This window comes from Apodemus sylvaticus, chromosome 9 (genome assembly GCF_947179515.1).
Source record: "Apodemus sylvaticus chromosome 9, mApoSyl1.1, whole genome shotgun sequence".
Classification (NCBI taxonomy): domain Eukaryota; kingdom Metazoa; phylum Chordata; class Mammalia; order Rodentia; family Muridae; genus Apodemus; species Apodemus sylvaticus.
In genome coordinates, this window is record NC_067480.1 from 58,778,490 (window position 1) to 58,793,671 (window position 15,182).

Consider the following 15,182-nt stretch of genomic DNA (forward strand, 5'->3'; position numbering starts at 1 on the left):
TTCTTTAAATTAGTACACAAAGCATTGTTTGATGTCATTGTGACATTTTCAAACTGTTTTAGATTTCCCTCCCTACACGATTCACAGCCTGATATAACATTGCTTCTAACAATAGCCCTTTCTCATTACAAGGAATCTCATGTTCGGAATACACTGTAGGACCCTATCCAGAATTCTGGAGCAGTTAAGGATATTCATGATTGATAGAGGAGACCACTGTCTGTCACTTGCTGTGTGTCAGTTACTATTTCAAGTGGGAGCGTGATGTAGGTGCACACAATGAAATGCTGTCCCTCGAGTTCTCCTGATGAGAAATCAGGAGGGTGCCTTGTACAGGGACATACAGCTCAGCGAGAGGTAAAGCCCGACGTAGCGCTGGACGCACCAGGCTGCTTAGCTTCACGGCATAGTCTACAGCGTGAGGTTCGAGTGACTCTACCGTCTCAGCCCCCAGTAGCTGCCTGCAAGCTTTCCTTCCATCCTGTGGAACTAAGGGCTTCTTTACATTCTCCTAGTACATGAGTGTCTTAGTCAGGGTTTCTATTCCTGCACAAACATCATGACCAAGAAACAAGTTGGGGAGGAAAGGGTTTATTCAGTTTACACTTCATTGATGTTCATCACCAAAGGAAGTCAGGACTGGAACTCAAGCAGGTCAGGAAGCAGAAACTGATGCAGAGGCCATGGAGGGATGTTTCTTACTGGCTTGCTTCCCCTGGCTTGCTTAGCCCGCTCTCTTATAGAACCCAAGAACACCAGCCCAAAGGTGGTACCACCCACAAGGAGCCCTCCCCACTTGATCACTAATTGAGAAAATGCCCCACAGCTGGATCTCATGGAGGCACTTCCCCAACTGAAGCTCCTTTCTCTGTGGTAGCTCCAGCCTGTAAGTTGACACACAAAACCAGCCAGTACAATGAGCAACAGTCTCTGCTCCTCAGTCTGTCTTGTCTGCTTGGTAGTGGGGTGAGAGCTCCCTCAGAGGGCTTGGAGAGATGAGACGACGCTTCTCACATGCTTCTCGGACAGTAGACTCTCAGCTTGCTTGGAGAAGTACTGGGAAGATGAGGAGGACGCTGGGCTTTTTGAAGATTTACACACTGTTTTGTGTGGGGCCTCAACTGCCATATGCTTTATCCAGTTATCAGATGATTTACATTTTAAACAGTCTCCATGGAGGAGAGAAACCTTTAAAGTAAATTAATGCTAACATCAAGAGCATAATGTGTGTATAAAAATATCACAGTTGAACCTATGATTTTGCTTAATTACTATATGCCAGCGGAACAGTTGCCTTAACATCCCTTTAATACAGTGTGCTTTGTACAGGGTGTGTCCTCCTGAAGCACTGGAACACATGGCCATGAGCTTCAGCTGCGTTTAAGTTCGAGTTTCACAGGATTTCCAACTTAGTGAAGGTTAATGATTACAGCGAAGGATTTGTGATGGCTTATCTAGTGAGAGTTATCATTCCAGCCGCTTTAAACAGTGACTTGTGCTTTATCTCTATACCCACCTATGAACATTAGTACTGTCCCCATTTTATTAATAAGCACATAGAGATGAAGTGAGTTAACCATTAACATTTATAATATTACAACATATGGACTCTCCGTACCTGAATTCTTCTGTCCTTAAAATAGGGATGAAACCACTTCAAGGTGTTGTTTTTACGAAGAATGCAATGAGATAATGCATATAAGGTGCCAGGCATCATGAGTGAACATTGGTGCTCAATAAGGATGCTTTGAAAATGCCTTGTAGCAGGGGAGCTCAGTTATGCCTCTGGTGAAAAACTCAGATTTTTCTATGGTGCTATACATCAATAATATTTACTTACTCAGGGTTGTGATGCTCCTTACTAGAAATATGTGTGCAGCCATGTCAGGAAAATGCAAAGTGAAGAATAACCTTTTTTATTTTGTGTGAGAATACACTTGTTTCATCAGCGCGGATATTCCACAGTTGACATCTGATTTGCCTATCTTCTAGGTGGTTAGGTTTCATGGTGGAGCTCTTCCTGCCTACGTTGTATCTAGCATCCTTCTTGCCTATGGAGGACAGTTATACTCTCTCCTCTCGACAGGTAAAAGTGCTCACGCCTTAAAAGTTGATGCTGTTTTAAATTTTACAGCGGAACCATTTAGTTTGATGTCATTTTCCCTTGCTGACTTTGTTTTGCCAGTACTAGAGAGCAAAGCTAGTGCCCAGTGAGGTCATGTTTATTTAGGTTATGATGAATTAGAAGGCATAATAAGGACGTTCTTAGAATTAACTACCACCTTGGGAATGCCAGAATAGCATGTGATTTTGTGACCAGTCTTCTTCATGTCTTTGCAGTTTTTTCAGTACTTTTGTCTTATAAAAGGAGAAAGAGTTACTAGATACATTAAAAAATGACCCATAAAAATGAGGAAGAGAAGAAAGCAAGGGAGAGAGGAATGGAGGTAGGAAGGAAAGAACCAGAAGGGATGGGAGCAACAGGACAGAAGAGAGGGTTAGTAGTGGCCTGACAGTATCCAGGGATCCTAGTGTTTCATGCTTTTCAGGTAAGATCCACACACTGCAGCTTGTCCTTAGGTTTCATCATTACGTTCCATGGCTAGTTTCCCACCGTCTCACCACTCCCCCTCGTAATTTAGTGAAAACATTGTGCTCCTTTGTGTTTCTCATAGCTTAGATTTCATTGATCATGCTCCATGATGGACATGTTCTTCTGCTTTCTAACACATACGTTGGTAATCAGAGCTGTGGACAGAGTCTCTTCTAGGCCACACCCCTTCCTCTTGCTGCTGAGGCAGCTGAGATGTTTGTGTTAATAAACTTGCAGTGTGCATGCATTCACTAATCTTGCTTGCCTTCCTGATTTAGTCCTTCCTTCCTCCCATCTTCTTTTATCTCTCTTCTTCCTTCCATCCCTTCTTTTCCTTTCCTCCTCTCACCTGTTTCTGTCCTTCTTTGTCCCCCAGCCTTCCCTTTTCTCCTAATTTTTGAGACAATGCTCCATTACTACTTTTTAAAAATCTTCATGTAGCTAAGTCCACAGAAGTCCACAGAAGTCAGCTTCCCAGAGTCAGCAAAGGGAAGAGCAGATCTAGAGTGTGGGTTCCTGGTAGACCAGGCTTTGGCTCAGCTCGCACAGTAGTCAGGAGGCAGGAGATGGGGAAAGAGTAAGGCCAAGCTGGTCACCGTTTCTGTGGACCAAATCTTTAGCTACTCGGTTCTTTAAATGGCCTTCGCAAAACTCTAGTACCATTTAATAGCTTTTCACGAATTTACTGTTAGTGTTTAATCCGTTAACTGTGGTGGTGGCTTTTTTAAATACAATGTGCTATAATTGATTTCCCACACTAAGCTCCCCTTCCACCCTTTGTGCTCTCTGTTTGTATCATTTGTCCCTGTGTAGCTTGTCCCTAGATGTGTCCCCTACCTCCTCAGCAACTTTTCACTTTCTTGGTCTTCTTTCTTGGTCATCCATCCAGGATGAACCCTGGATTATACCCACTTACATGCATACATATATGTATTGCAAACTAAGTTCAGCACATAGAGAGAACATGAAACTGTTGCCTTCTGAGTTTCAAACCTAGCCTTTTAATTGTGGGGCTATTCTGGCAGTATGACATCAGGCAGACTTTAGTATGTTTGCTCCACTTTGAAAAGAAACACTTGATACTGCTTTGCTCTAGCGGACTGACAATTGATTCAGAATCACAGAGAATCTGCTGGTTTGTCTGTGGAGACACTAGGGACATTTGAAACTAGCTGCTTTGGAACAGATGAAGAGGTAATCATGCAGCAAGCATGAAAATCATCTTACCTGTAGATTGTACACACTAGATGTATACTACATGTATAGTAAAATGATAGTTATAGGATAATATGGAAGCAGAGAAGTTGTAACCTTCATATGCAACTGTAGGGAACCACTTAGCAGTTCCTCAAATGGATGGGGAGTTACTGTATAACTCAGCTTCTCTATTCTTAGGAACACACCAAAGAGAACTAAAAGTTTTCATCCACATAGACAAGTACACACATGTCCACAGTTGTGCTATTCATAAGCAAAGCAGTTGCTAAAAAGATATGAAGAACTGATGGTATCGCTCAGTGGTAGATAGAGCACTTGCCTGGTGTGCATGAAGTCCTCCGTAAGTTTGATCCCTAGCACTTCCAAATAAATTCTATATACACAAAAGTATGGTTGAGTCTTGATAAGTGTTGAATGAAGGAAGCTAATCACAAGGATCATACATTATATGATTACATTTATATTACATGTGCAGACTAGGAATATTTATAATGACAAAAGGGAGATTAGCAATTACCAAACAGTGAAAAAATTAAAAGTAATTTCTTTTGAGTCATGAAAATGTTCTAAGACTGATTGTAATGATGAATGTATAACCAAATATACCAAAAGCCAAATTTATGGACTTCAAATGGATGGACTATATAGAATATGAATAATATCTCAATAAAACTATTAAAATCACTTATTGATATTTATAAAAATACACATTGTAAAGCCCTAGCTTTGACACTCTGGATTCGCTTGTCAAAGGACTAGATGTGTGGACCGCAGTGAACCTTCCAAGTGTCTGTGGTAGAACTATAGACCCTTGCAGTCTCGGGGGTACAGTGTTATTCTGTTATATGTTACTGTTGGAATTGTGAGATAAAGTATCTTTGTTTAATTACTGTGAATTTTTGTTTCATACAAATGATTTCCTTTAATCGCCAGGTTATTGCTTAGAATATTCTACCATATTGGATAAAGAAGCCAAACCATACAAAGTTGACCCATTTGTAATTATGATTAAATTTTTGTTGGGGTAAGTTTTATTACCTGTGCTAATAATTTTAATTTTGTTTATAAAATAATTATGTTTGATTTCATGATGCAGTATGAACTTTTATATATATATATTTGGCAATTGATATATTTTATTAAATTTGAATTTTCTTTTAGGAAAAGGCCCAATATGTTAATTTTCAGTAGTGAAGTCATTTCAGAAGTAATTATAGATCATTCCAAATAGCTCTTGACGTCCTGACTTTAAGCTGCTGAACGCTGTATTAGTTGAGGTAGAGATTGGTTTGTAGGAGTAAAGGAGCAGTCGGATACTTAATGCTTAGTAGACTCTCTTGGGGGATATGTTACTGGTTTTGTTCATTAGAATTAATAACCAAAGACTGAGAAGGTCACTTGATGGGTAAAAGTGCTTCTGTGAATCCCTAGTACTGACACCAAGCCCAGTTGTGGCTATTTCCCTTAAAACCCCAACACGGAGCAGGAAAGGACAGTTGGAACCTGAGAGCTGGCTGAAATGGCCAAATCCCAGTTCAGGGACAGGCCCTATCTCAAGGGAATAGGGCCTAGAGCTGTAGAGGAAGGTGCTCAGTCTGTGAGCAGCATGCCACACACACACACACACAGAGAGAGAGAGAGAGAGAAAGAGAGAGAGAGAGACAGAGACAGAGACAGAGAGGAATGGAGGAAAAACCACACATGCGCACACTTGCAACCCAGCACTCAGAAGGTGGAGGCAGGAAGATCTATCCTTCAAAGCCAGCCTGTGCTACATGAACATTTATATGAAAAACAAACAAAAAAAGAATTAAGATTGTTTTCAGTATATTTCATAAACTATTTTAGCACATTACAGATTCTAGTAGATGGCCAGACACCTCAGATAATAAACAGTTAAACAACAGCTGTTGCAGTTTCATTTGTTTTTGCTTCTACCTTATGTCTACCATTTATCTGCTTTACAGGTATAGATGGTTTAAGGAATTGTGGGATGCAGTGTTATTACCGGAATTAGATGCCATCGTTTTGACTAGTCAGAGTATGTGCTTCCCTCTCGTGTCCTTGATTCTCTTTCTGTTTGGAACGTGTACTGCATACTGGAGTGGTCTACTCTCTTCTACATCCGTGCAGCTTCTTTCTTCATTGTGGCTAGCTCTGAAAAGGTAAAGTTATGCTAAAAGCTTTCTTACTGCTCTCCGTGAAGAAAATACAAGGGCTGGGGCATAGACCAGAGGGAAAGCATGTGCCCAGTGTGTGGTGGGCCGGATTCTGGTCCTCAGCTCTGAAAGGAAGAGGAGCAGCGAGGAGGGGGCGTAGAAAGTCATACGCGTCTTCACACACATTCCCCAGGAATCTTGTCACTTACATTGTAAATAAAGACTCTGACTTCTGTTATCATACTCCAAGGTAGGAGACTCCATTCTTGGTCTTTACCATCTGATTGGATGGATGGATAAACTCTGAAAACAGATCCTGAGGTTGGATGGAGTTCAGGCCCAGGGCAGTTTGAATTTAAAGTTACTCAAGGCTTTCTGGATAAAAACCCGAGTCTAGTTTTCTTTTCACTCCTCCACGATGGATGGTTTCCTGTCACACGGCGTGTTGCACATGCTGCAGCGTCCCTCGGTGTTCTGAGGTGGTTCTCAGCTGTCTGTCAGTAAGACCTCAGGCTCCACAGACAGAAGTGTGTTCTTCTGTCAGGGCTGTGTGACACAGGACCTGTCAATAATTGCCATGTTTTCTTCCTTATTAACAGTCATGATGACTGAGAGAAGTAATCATATCCAATTATAGATATGTGTCATACTCTGTTGAGAAAGACTTTATTGTTTCCTTTGTGATCCTCACATAATAATAATAATAACCAGCAGAGGGCCTGGTAGAGCCCTTCAGGGTTGTTGCTTTCCATTTGAACCGCTCAGGCTGTTAAATGTTTCCAGCCTCAGACCTGCTTAGATTTTTTAACATTTATACATACGTAATGAGAAATCTTATACATAACCTAAAGGCTATCAGTTCCCATAATACACCTGCATTTGGGCAGTGGCCCACCAATGAGCCCATGGATTGGAATGTCCTCTTGTGACATGAGGGATCCTCAGCCTATACATTGCCTTGTTCTTGGACTATATGAATATATGTTACTGTATCTTTTAAAAAACCTTGTTCCTTTTATTCCAGACCTGCAGAACTTCCTAAAGATATCAAGGTGATGTCACCAGACTTGCCTGTGTTGACAGTTGTCTTTCTCATAGTGAGTTGGACAACTTGTGGAGCCCTTGCCATACTTCTGTCTTACCTGTACTATGTGTGTAAGGTATGTGGGTCAGAGAGACAGAAGGCCTGGGCTTTCTGTTAGGCACCTGTAGAATGCCTCATAGGCCTTAGTATCAAAGACTGATTCTCCTGAATGCAGCCCTCTATTATATTAGAAAATTGATGGTGCAAAGGCGGTATTTTTTGTTGTTGTTGTTTTTATTTTTTATTTTTGGTTTTTGCATCATGATTATTTAACTTATATTTACTTAAGCATAGAATTGAAATTATTGTTCTGAATGGGAGTTTTGGTTAAAACAAAGGAAGAAAGATGTAATCTGTTGTTTTAGGTTATATTTTGTTCTTGCAAGCATTAACTTTTTAAACATTTTAAGACTGGATTTACTCACACTTTTCAGAAGTAAAAAAAAGGGAAAGTTATTAGTTTTAATCGTGTCATCAGTCATGTCAGTGAATGTGGACATACACTGCTGAAGAAGCAAAGGCAGTGATGGCGAATCGAACTGCTGATCTTCCTGGAGAGGCAGAGAGCCCTGACTAAACTGCCAGCCTCAAAAGGGATCAGGAGGCTACAGGCCACAGGCATGGTGCATGTGGGACACTGTTGACACCACATAGACAATTGCTCTTACTGACTCTTTGCACACTGTAGATTATTTTCAGTTTTCTAAAGGGAAGTTTTATGCATCTGAAAAGCTGTCTAGAGCTACTTCAGTTTATAAATTACATGGTTAGGCTCTTAATTAGAAATATTTTTTTAAAAAACTGACTCCAAGACAAAACTCCATCAGATATTTGTAGGAAACAATAAATTTACAGTTTTTTCTTTAAAAGTCTTGTAGGTAATTTACCACCACATATAATTGGACATTTTTATATAATATTAAATATAATCAAACTTTTAACCTACAAGATGTAAAGTTATTATAGCTCACAGGATTTAAACAGTCTCTGCATGTTCTGGAAGTTTGTATTATTTCTATTGTGCTTCTCTCTCTCTCTCTCTCTCTCTCTCTCTCTCTCTCTCTTTCTCTCTCTCTCTTTTATTTTTTTATTTTTTTTATTTTTTTTATTTTTTTTTTATTTATTTGTTTTTTTTTTTTTGAGACAGGGCTTCTCTGTGTAGCCCTGGTTGCCCTGGAACTCACTCTGTAGACCAGGCTGTCCTGGAACTCAGAAATCCACCTGCCTCTGCCTCCCAGAGTGCTGGGATTACAGGCGTGTGCCACCACTGCCTGGTGTGTGTTTCTTTTTTAAAAAAGAATTATTTATTATATTTATATGAGTACACTGTAGCTGTTTCAGACACACCAGAAGAGTGCATTGAATCCCACTACAGATGATTGTGAACCACCTTGTGGTTGCTGGGAATTTAACTCAGGACTTCTGGAAGAGCAGTCAGTGCTCTTAACCACTGAGCCATCTCTCCAGCCCTGTGTTTTTGTTTTGTTTTATTTTTTAAATCCATAAGAGTTATTAGCATCTGCTATGATTTCTTTCATAAAATACTGTTTTAAAATGTTTAAATAAAGGCTGGTTGCTTACTTTTTAAATGTTTTCAGTATTGTGTATTTTTATTTTATGTGTATGAGTGTTGTCTGCTTGTGTGTCAGTACCCACGGATCCAGAAGATGGCCTTAAGGACGCCTAGAAGTAGAGTTATGGAGGCTTGTGAACCATCAGGGGGCTTGGAACGAAACCCAGGTTCTTTGCAAGAGCAGATAGTATCCTTTATCACTGAACCGTCTCTCCAGCTCCATGTTCATATATATATATTTTTTTAATTTTCAGATTATAATGCTTCTCAGTTTGAACTTTTAAAAATAGTCTCTTGGAGCACTGACTGCTCTTCCAGAAGTCCTGAGTTCAATTCCCAGCAACCACATGGTGGCTCACAACCATCTGTAATGTGGCCTGATGCTCTCTTCTGGTGTGTCTGAAAATGATGACAGTGTTTTATAAATAAATACAATTGTATAAAATAAATACAATCTTATAAAAAAAAAAGTCTATTGGCTTTGTTTCAAATACAAGTAAAAGTAAAGTAATTTCTTCCTCCTAGGTTGTTCATCTGCAAGCCAGCCTAACAACATTTAAAAATAATCAGCCAGTGGTAAGTTTTTGTTTCTAAACTCTATATAGCTGATATGAAAATACTTGAGAAAATATACATTTGATCTTTTTTATTGCTGTGTTTTGAAGTTTAGGGGGTGTGCTGGTTTGAATATGCTTGGCTCCGGGAGTGGGATTATTAGGAGGTATTGAAGTTGGAGTAGGTGTGGCCTTGTTGGAGGAAGTAGCACTGTGGGGGTGGGATTTGAGACCCTCTTTCTAGGCGCCTGGCTTCCTTTGGATGAAGATGTAGGATTCTCAGCTCCTCTGGTGCCGTGCCTACCTGGATGCTGCCATGCTTCCTGACATGAAGATAATGGACTGAACTTCTGAACCTTTAAGCCAGCCCCAATTAAGTGTCCTTTGTAAGAGTTGCCTTGGTCATGGTGTTTTTTTCACAGCCATGGAAACCCTAAGACAGAAGTTGGTACCAGGGACTAGGGTGTGCTGTGATGGGGCTGACCATGTTTTTGTTTGCAGGAATGTGGACTTGGGGACTTTGGATTTGGGAAGCAGTGGAAGCTTTGCATGCTACTGAATGGAGCATCCTAGTGGGAATGTGGAAGGCACTGGTGCCGAGGGTGGTTTGAACTGTGGGAGACTGGCTCAAGAAGTTCCAGAGGAGAATGTTAGTATAGCCTAGACACTGTTTTTGTGATATTTTGATGATGAATGTGGATTCCTTTTGCCCTCCTCTGAAGAGTCTGCCTGAGGCTAAAGCCTGAGGTAAAAAGGATCAGATTAATTACACTGACAAAGTAAGTCTTGGCAAAGCCCAGCATCGACTTTGTCCTCTGGTTTACTCTCATGAAGAACATTTTCATCAAGGTTAGCAAGCTTAGAAAGGAAAAATAACAAAATATCTAGTTGAAGTAGTAAAGGGCCACCAGGAAGTGAAATGGAGTTAACTCTTGTGTTTAAGGAGATGAACAGATTTAAGGGAGTGGTAATCTCAAGGCAGGACCCCCATCCCAGCTAAGCTTATTGTTTGTCTTTGCAGTTGAACAAGGAATGGTTATATCATTTTAGGTGTTATTACCTGGTTATTGTTTTCATTTGGACTTTTATTCAGGAATGAACTACAGTCTAGAAATGGAGGGCACACTTGTGATCCAGATCTTGGGGCTGGAAGACACAGGCTTTGGATCTGGATCTTGAGGAATAGTGACCATGAAAAGTTTAGGCTCAGGCATGGTGGTACACAACTTTAATCTCAGCATTCAGCAGACACAGTCATGCAGATCTCTGAGTTCAAGGTCAATCTACAGAGGAAGTTCCAGGACAGCCAAGCTTAGGCAATGAAGGAGCTGGAAACCAGAAAGTTGGTGATAATGTATGTTCCAGCCCCAGCAAGCAGCAAACCAGGCAGCTTCGGCCATGTGGCTCTGGCTTTAGAGTCAGGAATAGAAGGGACTACTAGGACAGTTGATGCTGGTTAGCTGGAGCTAAGAAATTAGCGGTGATTAAGAGGAGACCAGCATCACTGAGGTGAAATCTTCTGAGAAGAGTTTTCTGAAAGCACAAAGAAGTTGTGTTCTAATGATGGCCAAGGTTGTACCTAATGCTGCAGCTGGACTTGGTAATATGTAATAATCACCCAGGTAGTACTGGTTTTTAAGGTATGAAGGGGTCATGGAGATCAGCTGAGGCTTGGCACTGTGAGAAGCCAGGGAAGCTATTGGTAAAGGTGTGTGCTCAGTTGCAATTGAAGGCCCAAGACTGCAGGGGTCACGCAAAGATGTGTGCTTGGCACCACATAAAGGGAGCCTATGCGAGGATTTTGGTGAAGCCTAGTTATAGATGAAGACCCCAGCATATTGGAGATGCCAGTACCATGGCGGAACTACCAAGAACAGCAGCAACAGTAGAGTGCAGTCAGCCTGACCCTGGAGTGCTGCAGAGGGCAGAGCTGGAGACATGACCCAAGCCCTTTGGAAGATCCCAGAAGATCATGTGTGGATCCCAAATGTTGGAATAAGAAGCTGTGAAGTTGAAATTTACTTGGAGAACCCAAGATGTTAGAGATTCCAGAGCCATGGGATACCTGCAGAGGAAAGCTGCTAATAGGGAGTAAAACCAGCCCAGGAGAAAGACATTTGTTGCAAAGAATAAAGACAAAAGAGGTTGGAGATCTGAAGAATACGTTGATATCAGCCATGGAGATGCAGAGTTTGGAGTTTGCCAAGATGGTTTTTGGTCTTGTTTGATCCCATATTTCCTCTCTATAAAGTTTTGAAATGGTGATGTATATCCTGTGATGTTTGAGGTATGTGATCTGCTTTTTGGTTTTGACTTTATAGGAGATTATAGTAAAGTCAGTGTATGAATCTCAGAAGAGACTTTGAACTTTGGACTTTTATCAGTGTTGAGACTGCTGGAGACTGGGGACTTTTGGAATTGGACTAAATGTATTTTTCACTATGCTATGGCTAGGTGTGGCCACCAAAGACTCATGTGTTAGAACAAGCCTATGGGGGCCAGGCAGTGGAATGTGGTTTGAATATGTTTGGCTCAGAGAGGAGCACTATTAGGAGATATTGGTTTATTGGAGTAGGTGTGGCCTTGTTGGAGAAAGTGTGGCACTGTGGGGGTGGGCTTTGAGACCCTCTTCCTAGCCTCCTGGAAGACAGTCTGCCCTGACTTTTTTTGGATGAAGATGTAGAACTCTTAGCTACTCCCGCTCCATGCCTGCCTGGATACTGCCATGCCTCCCACCTCGATGATAATGCACTAAACCTCTGAGCCTGTAAGCCAGACCCAATAAATGTTGTCCTTTATAAGAGTTATAAGAGCAATTTTTATTATGGTTCTTTTCTGCTCAGCAATGGAAACCCTAGCTACTTCAGGGGTAGGGGATGAGGATTTTACAATGTTTAAAGGGAATTATGAATTTAGTAACTTTTATGTTGAGGAATGATAAAACAGACCTGACTCATTCTCAGTTTAACTTGCTACAATTAGCACTTTTTTTGTTGTTAAGAAATAAACTGTTAGCCGGGCGGTGGTGGTGCACGCCTTTAATCCCAGCACTTGGGAGACAGAGGCAGGTGGATTTCTGAGTTCGAGGACAGCCTGGTCTACAGAGTGAGTTTCAGGACAGCCAAGGCTACCCAGAGAAACCCTGTCTCGAAAAACTGGAAGGAAAGACAGACAGACAGACAGACAGACAGACTGACTTACAAATTTTATTTTGAGTTATTACTAACAATAAAACTAAGAAGACAAAAGAACGTAGCTGGACGTGGTCACACATGCTGGTGTTCCAAGCAGTCAGGAAGGGAAGCAGAGTGACAGCTTGAGCCCAAGAGTTTGAGACAAGCCAGGGTAACATAGCAAGAACACCCTCAAAGAAAACAAACAACAAAACCAAAATTCTTATGATGGTAACAATTTTAAAGTACTTTTAACAAAGTAAATTTAGTATTTATGTTTGGAAATGAAAAGATGAGTTAAGTAATTTAGTGATTGATTCTGAGCGGTTATCGTGAACTTATTTTTGCTTATTCATAATCTTGGCATTCTTATTTTATTGCTTTCTAGAATCCCAAACACTCTAGAAGAAGTGAAAAAAAGTCCAACCACCATAAAGACTCTGCTGTACAAAATCTTCGCCTATGCGCCAATGATGCTGAAGACAGCCTGCGCATGCACAGCACCGTGATTAATTTGCTGACGTGGGTTGTGCTGCTCAGCATGCCATCTCTGATCTATTGGTTAAAGAACCTTAGGTGTGTTTATTTATGTCAGTATTGTGTGGTTCGCACAGTAGGTCTCTCTTGATAAAGCCAGGCTGTGTTCCTGATGCTCCATGTTCAATAGGAAGCCGTGTATTGCCTGGCATTAGTTTTCAATGTATTTCCATTCCCTCATTAGCCATGATGATACAAGTTTTCAGATTATAATATTCTCTAAAAATCAGCCAGAGAAAGTGATTTGTATTTTTATTTTAAAAAGTGATATATAAAAACCATTTTATTATGTGTGGTATAGGAAATAATGGATCTCGCTGTGACATTTGTGTACAAGTCTTGTCCTGTGTTGAGGTCATCTTCCCTTGTGCCAGCTTCTCTTCTCCAGCTTGTCCCCTTTTTCCAACAAACCCTTGTATAAACAGCCTTCTAAAAGAGTCAGTTCAGTGCCTAGGAATAATCAGAGTTAGGAGACTGAACGCAGCAGTGTAGTATTTATTTGCACAATGGATTCCAAACAGCCAAAGCAATGCTACACACAAAGAGCACTTCACGCAACGGCTGTGCCTGCACAGGACTGCACAGTGCCGACAACTGCCGAGTGATGAGTGGGCGTAGAGGCTCACTGACCTGAGTGAGTAAAGAGAGCACGGCATGTGTGCACAAGGGCCTGTTCAGTCCAGGAAGGACAACATGGTGGGTTTTGCAAGAAAATGGATGAACTTAGAGGCTATCATTGTTACATGAAGTAAGGTGGACTCAGAAAAACAGGTGTGGTATGGTTTCTCTAATGTGTGAAATTTTAAAAGATATGGAAGCACAAGGAGGCTTTGGTATCCATTGGTATTTTCCAGGATCACCAAGGATTCACAGGTTGCTTTGTGCAACACATATGATACATGAATGTAGAAGGCCTTTCAACTCTAGGGTTTTCTTCAGTGGTATATAGGTTTATTCCTAGGTGTTTTATTGACTCCTTAAAGGCTATTTGCTCTTTGTATTTTTACTTTTTATTAATTTATGTCTTCTCTCCTGTTGTTGTGGTTAGTGTGGCTAAGGGTTTGCCAGTGTTGTTTACCATTTCAGAGAACCTACTGTTGATTTCATCAATCTTTTGTCCCCTTTACCCTTCCTTAGTTTCCATTTCATTAATTTCTGTTTTAGTGTTCATCTGTCTATTAACTTAGTGTTTAATTTGTTCCATTTTTCAAAGATCTTTGAATGCATCATTAGGTTATTTGAGATCTGTTTTTCTTTCTTTAAATCTAGGTCCCTATAGCTATTAACTTCCCTGTTGAATTCTCTTACCTTATTCTAAAGCTTCTGATAAGTGCTGTTTCATTTTCATTTGATTCTACAAATTTTTCAATTTCCCTTGATTAAGGAAATCAGCATCACTGATTATTCAAAAGTATATTATTGAAGTTGATGTGCTAATATCAATTCTGAAGTTTCTTTTGCTTATTGATAATTTTATTCTGTTATGATTTGGTAAGATATAAAAATTATTTTAGTGTTTTAAAATTAAGACTTGCTTTAAGGCCCTATAATATGAGTTATTCCTAGATAAAGCGCTGTAGGCTACAAGAATGTATATTTCACAGGTGGTAGATAGAATATGTGTACCTGTTAAGTACACTTGATATTTGAAGTAGTTAAATCTGAAATTTGAGGGAGGAGTGTGTGGATGATTAAGCTTTTAATGAGGGAGTGTGGATGTCATCATTGTACCTGGATCAATGTTTTCTTTAATATCCAATGGCATTTACTTTGTGAAATTTATAGATTTCAACATTCATCATATATATTTTTGATTTTTATATCTTTTTGAAGGTTTATTTTTCTTATTTTTAACTTTAGGCATATGTTTGTGTGTGCATGTGTCCACATGAGTGCAGATGCATTTTGAGGGCAACGGATCCTCTGGAGCTGGAGTTATAGTTGTGGTGTACTTTAGGGGTCGCTGTCATTATAACCCCTGACTGCAGCCAAAGCTTGCAAGGATGGTGGCTTTCTCCTGTGCCCTTCTGTTGTCACAGGCTGCTTGGCTCGTTTGTGGTTGGAATTTCTGGTCCCTCTCACACCGGGTTGAAAAATGGTAAAAATCAAAACTCAGGAGACAAAAATCAAAGGTTACCAGATGTTGGGATCCTTTTGTTTGTATTTTAGTCAGGATCCAGGATTTTGTTCAAATTTAGTCAGAATTGAGGAAAAAGTCAGGATCTCAAAGGCTATGGGATTCTTACTGTAAATGACTGCAATGATTATTATGAAATTTAAAAACTAATGAG

At 40.4% G+C, this 15,182-nt stretch overlaps 1 protein-coding gene across 1 annotated transcript in view; it reads left to right on the forward strand.

Moving 5' to 3' along the window:
• Pgap1 (post-GPI attachment to proteins inositol deacylase 1) overlaps positions 1-15,182 on the forward strand; it is a 65,848-nt gene that overhangs the window by 42,908 nt on the left and 7,758 nt on the right. The window contains exons 20-25 of the mRNA XM_052192936.1: positions 1,993-2,086; positions 4,745-4,835; positions 5,779-5,976; positions 6,995-7,130; positions 9,153-9,203; positions 12,743-12,930. Of these exons, the coding sequence (XP_052048896.1) occupies positions 1,993-2,086; positions 4,745-4,835; positions 5,779-5,976; positions 6,995-7,130; positions 9,153-9,203; positions 12,743-12,930 (758 nt within the window). The remainder of the gene's footprint in view (positions 1-1,992; positions 2,087-4,744; positions 4,836-5,778; positions 5,977-6,994; positions 7,131-9,152; positions 9,204-12,742; positions 12,931-15,182) is intronic.